General features: G+C 49.6%; 1 protein-coding gene across 2 annotated transcripts in view; it reads right to left on the bottom strand.

Annotated features, from left to right (window-relative positions):
• The window catches only part of PRDM14 (PR domain containing 14), a 31,293-nt gene that overhangs the window by 17,685 nt on the left and 12,075 nt on the right, over positions 1–1,533 (bottom strand). For both annotated transcript variants that reach the window (XM_011940927.1, XM_011940926.1), the window contains exon 6: positions 743–945. In XM_011940927.1, coding sequence (XP_011796317.1) covers positions 743–945 — 203 coding nt within the window. The remainder of the gene's footprint in view (positions 1–742; positions 946–1,533) is intronic.

Below are 1,533 nucleotides of genomic sequence, written 5' to 3' on the forward strand. Positions count from 1 at the left end.
AACCCGGGAGGCGGAGCTTGCAGTGAGCCGAGCTCACGCCACTGCACTCCAGCCTGGGCGACAGAGGAGACTCCGTCTCATAAAAAAAGGGAATACATCTGTGCCCAAGCCTCGTCCTCCTTTTAATTAAGCCCAGGGTATATTTGTACTTTTTTGCACCAAGCCTAGCAGAGCATCCAGGTATCTGGAACGGCTCCCTAATGTCATTACTGCTTTTTTGTGTTACAAAATCCTCGGCCTGCCGTAGAGGCCTTCCGCTCTTTGGAAGGACCATGCCTTCGCTTCCTCCTCACCTATACCCGTCAACACACTTGCACAGATATGGAACAAGGTGCAGTTCCCCAGGAGCACATGCCAGACTCTTTCTCGCCTGGAACGGCTCGACCCTTTTTCCCTGCCCAACTAACCCTGCCACCAGTATAAATCAGATACCCCATTTGTCCTCCTACACTTGGCTCAAGGCCACTTCTGTGCATCTTTCATAATCCACGTGTCCAGGTGGCCGTGGACACTCCTTCCTCCATGTTCCTCCCTCTGCTGGCACATGCATCCTAACACGTGTGTATCGCTGTGCCTATTCACGCATGCCTGTTGGGTAATACTATCCTCTCCTCCTTCAGAGAGGGTGTCCTTCAGGCACCACAGCCATGCAGCTAGCACCTACAGGGCAACTCCCTGTGTTCAGGAGCTTGGGAAGGGAGAGAGAACGTGATGGCGGGTCGTGTGTCCTCCTAATACTCACCTTGTGAGGCCGGTGCTTCTCATGAACATGAAGAATGTGAATCCGAAGCCTGTCGCGCTTCTCAAAGGACCGTTTGCAGAGAGAACAGGGAAATTTCCTATCGCCCTTGTCCACACAGGGGGTGTACTTGAGGTGCTTATCTCTGTAATATTTGTAGGTAAATACCTTCCCACATCTTTCACATCTGTAGCCTTCTGCAGACTCTGTCAAACACAGCAAACACAATGTCTCTTCAGTTACTTTCCTCCTTAGTTCCTTCAAGAGGATATTTTATTTATTTATTTGTTTGTTTATTTATTTATTTATTTTTAGCCAGTAGTTCTTTTGGCTACTTAAAGAGGAATTTTCTTTTTTTTTTTGAGACAGAATCTTGCTCTGTTGCCCAGTCTGTAGTACAGTGGCATGATCTTAACTCACTGCAAACTCTGCCTCCCAGGTTCAAACGATTCTCCTGCCTCAGCCTCCCAAGTAACTGGGATCACAGGTGCCTGCCACCACGCCCGGCTAATTTCTGTATTTTTAGTAGAAACAGAGTTTCACTATGTTGCCCAGGCTGGTCTCAAACTCCTGACCTCAGGTGATCCTCCTCCCTTGGCCTCCCAAAGTGCTAGGATTACATGTGTGAGCCACTGTGCCTGGCCAAGATAATTTTTTTTTTTCTTTTGAGGTGGAGTCTCGCTCTGTTGCCCAGGCTGCAGTGCAGTGGCCGGATCTCAGTTCACTGCAAGTTCCGCCTCCCGGGTTCATGCCACTCTCTTGCCTCAGCCTCCCGAGTAGCTGGGACTACAGGC

This window comes from Colobus angolensis, unplaced genomic scaffold, assembly GCF_000951035.1.
Source record: "Colobus angolensis palliatus isolate OR3802 unplaced genomic scaffold, Cang.pa_1.0 Scaffold194, whole genome shotgun sequence".
Lineage (NCBI taxonomy): Eukaryota > Metazoa > Chordata > Mammalia > Primates > Cercopithecidae > Colobus > Colobus angolensis.